The 3,797-nt window shown below is 33.6% G+C and overlaps 1 protein-coding gene across 1 annotated transcript; it reads right to left on the bottom strand.

Moving 5' to 3' along the window:
• Positions 1-528: 528 nt before the first annotated feature.
• Positions 529-2,278, bottom strand: LOC131075850 (uncharacterized). Its single transcript, XM_059218948.1, has 3 exons — positions 2,083-2,278; positions 1,132-1,998; positions 529-914 (listed from the first exon to the last, which is right to left on the bottom strand). The coding sequence occupies exons 1-3, from the start codon at positions 2,276-2,278 to the stop codon at positions 529-531; spliced, it is 1,449 nt and encodes a 482-aa protein (XP_059074931.1).
• Between the last annotated feature and the right edge of the window lie 1,519 nt (positions 2,279-3,797).

Raw genomic sequence — 3,797 nt, 5'->3', positions numbered from 1 at the left:
AGTATTTTATTAATTCATCAACAATAATCAAGTTTGTAGTCTTAACATTTTTTATAAATTACTATAAAACTTCTAATTGAAGCAAATTTGAAGAAAAATATATTACATCAAATTATCTTCTAAAAAATTGAGTCTATTTTCTTCAGCTTTCTGCGTGGAAAGTTGTTTGCCATTTTTCATTTTTTCATAACGATCATATGTGAATGGTGGCATTATTCTAAGACCTTCTAGAGACTTCACACACGATACTGTGACAAATGTCAATCATGTTCTTTCTCTTGGTCCTATATCAATTGTAGCTTTTGAGAGAATCAACCCTTGAGACTTATGTATTGTCAATGCCCATGCCAATCTTAATGGTAATTGAAGTGTTCCACCCCTCTGTATTGGTGTTATTGGAATTATATTTGGATGATGATCTTCAAATGGCACTCCAGAATAACTATCAAATTCAACCATCACATATGTAGGTGGTTCAAGAGGAGCACTTCCTGGTTTGTAAACTATCTTTTGAATATACCCTAGAGCTCAATTTACAAGACCTGCTTTTATCCAAAGATTTGAATTCAGCATCACCCTTGAATTCTTACTGATCAACAAATCTAGATCAAGTTCATCATTTGAACAATCCTCTATTGTATTAACACTTCTTGCTCTTGCTGCAAGACTACATGCAATGGGATGGTTCAATGAATATAGCATTCTCTTATTGTGATTATGAACATTTTCATTTGTAGAGAACAAGTGGACAGCATTGTCAAAATCATTGTTGCTTGCAACATCTAAGCTAATAGGGGTTATCATCATTAGCAACCTCCAGTCATCAATTTTTGGGTTTGCATCTCTTAGATTTGTCAAAAGTTGACGAAACCTTTGTTGCTGAATGTTTTCTCCATCTTGTCTGAATACTTTATCTAAAGTAATCACAGTTTTGAATTCTTCCCATAATAACTTTGCCCTTCTATTGCTATCATATGCTGGTCTATCATTCACATGAGGTAACTAGCCCAAATCTCCAACCAAAATCATCAATATACCTAAAAGATAATCAATAAAAGTTATTGTTAGACTATATACAAATATTATATCAATATAATACATATGAGTTTATTAGTAATATTTGAAATATACATGCAAAGCTCATGTCTGCACTTTGTGGGAATGCTTGTCTAAGTCGAGAATCTGTATTCTCCAACATGTTTTGACCAATGAAGCTCATTTCATCAATCAAAATATATTTGATATGTGGCATTTCTTCTTGAAAACTTGTAAGCCTTGTTCCTTCTAGTTCAGAAAAATCTCTTATTGGAATTTTTAGTTTTGAATGAACTATAGAGGCTCCTATATTGAAGGCTACAACTCCTGTTGGTGCAAGTAATAGAAGGAGAGAATGACATGGCATTGTTGCATTTTGAAAAGATTGATTAATGGCACCAATCAGATATGATTTTCCTGTTCCTGTTGTTCCTTGAATTATCATGAACAAATGCATCCCTTCTCGATTGCTATAATAATGTGTCATAATTATGTTGACTGCCTTTTGTTGTTTATCACTGAGGGTTGTGTAGTTGATGCATTGTGGTATATCATCATAGATGAGACATCCATGCTCCTTCATGTTGCTTATAAAATTGATTGCTCCAACTGTGTACTCTTCACCTTGATATTCATTAGACCAATCTGCACTTCTATCAATGTCCCTTTTTCCCAACATATCTATTTCAGAATGTTGCATATGTTGACTGTCATGAAGTCTAGATATAATCTCCCATTCATGCTCTATAGTATTTTGTTGAATAGTTCCATTTTCTTCATTTTCAAAATCACTGGTAGCTTCAACATTTTGTAAAGTTATAATTCTTTCCACATGCCAAGGATTATCATTAAATGACTCCCATTTTGCTTTTATGGAGTCATTGTCATGACCAATATCTCTTTCAATGTTACAGAATGGTTTGTAGAGTAATAAATCTGATAAACAGAAGTCAGCCCATTTATCTGAATCACATGAAGGAATGTTTAAAAATCATGAAAAAACTCTAACAATAGCAGCTCTTTGTCTTGGCCCCCATTTGTTGTCACCTCTTCTTCTAGGATTGTATATCCATGATTTGGCTGCATCAATCAATGTGACACCTTCCATAGAAATAGGCCTTGTTTTATATCCATCAATGAAAGATTTTTTTTGTTCATTATCATTCTCCTCATTATTTACTATTACAAGTTTGAAAACTTCACGTGACACATTTAGATTAACAAATCTTCTACTGCTCTCCATCAACGGAAGTTCTAATAACATGTGACATGTTTCTTGAGCTCCAATGTATCTTTCTATAATTGTCTCTGTTGGAAGCCTTCTATATGCTCATGCAACTAAGTCATTAGGGTTTTCCATGTTTGAAATACGCATCAACATCTGCTAATATGTTTCTGAGCTTTTCTCAGGTTTTGTTGCATACTTTGCAATGTATTTGATTACTGCATGCTTGGAAAGAACGGGTTGCCAATCTATATTTGCTCTCCACAATTGCAGTATGTGGCGGTTATGTGAATTCACTCTGTCATCATTTCTTGCTGGTTCAAATTTTTTTTCACCTGTTTCTATGTCTTGATATAATCTAGATCCCCTTAAATTCAATGGCCAACGAGCACTGTACCTATAATCAATATTAATGTGAGTTAATTATTTCATTTATTTGTTTAAGTAGTCATTATATATTGATATACAGATACTATTTGATAATAAAAAATTACTTGCAAACCATCCTTCCCCCCTTTTTTCGTAGGCATGCACCTTCTTTGTAGACCGTGTTTCGTTCTACACAGTTTAGTATCTCTTCATAGTCATGTTCAATATCCATCTCTGCAAGTTGTGTCATATTTTTGAGACATGGATGCTGAACAAAATTTTGGAATGCCTACAATTGATAATAGAAAAAATTAATATATTACTTATATGATAAACTATATAGCATGTCATATAATATTAGATATATATGTTGAAATTATTATATAAACATGCCTGAATATTTCTTTGATGGGGATCTTCTCTAGGATTCCATGCATGAATAATGGAATGAAAATATCTCTCAGCACTTTTTATTTCCTCCTCATTTGACCAGTCAATGTTGTCCATATTGGGTGCTCCATTGATCCATATGAATCCATACACATGTGGTGACCCCCTATGTTGCCATTCATATCTTGACCAATAATCTTTAACATTCATTCCTTTTTCTAGAATTTTTTTTCTGAATAATGAATTTCTTAAGTGCATGTAATGTGTGACTATATGAGGATAGCTTATTACATTTTTTCTTCTCCAATTTTGAGCTTCACGTGGAGTTGTTGGTGTTGCTCCTGGCATTAGCGCATGCAAATTTGGCCAATACATATCAGCTGCACTTAATATGAAGAATATTGTAGGAGAGCCAATTTGATGAAGCATATATGTCAACTCTGCACAACATTTAGCCCAATATGACCTTGTACCCCTCAATGATTTTCCAAACCGCATCAACCTATCAGCCAGATTATTGTGTGGCATGTTTTCCATATGCTGATGCAACTCATTGATGGTAATTGGCATATCTTGAAAACTTCTTTTTGCAAACACTGTAGATGAATTTTGTACACGGTGTCTCATAATCATGTTCATCATAAAATACCTAAATCTTGGATGTTAGCCAAAGTGATGATCCCTATATCACAGTAGATGTTTCACATATTCATACAAATGCACTTGCCTCAATCGTGGTTCTAGCCAGTCATATCTACCATCAGGAAACAATGTTGGG

This window comes from Cryptomeria japonica, chromosome 4, assembly GCF_030272615.1.
Source record: "Cryptomeria japonica chromosome 4, Sugi_1.0, whole genome shotgun sequence".
In the NCBI taxonomy this organism is placed as follows: Eukaryota; Viridiplantae; Streptophyta; class Pinopsida; order Cupressales; family Cupressaceae; genus Cryptomeria; species Cryptomeria japonica.
Note: the sequence above shows the minus strand (reverse complement) of the source record. Positions and strands in the feature narration are given on the sequence as shown.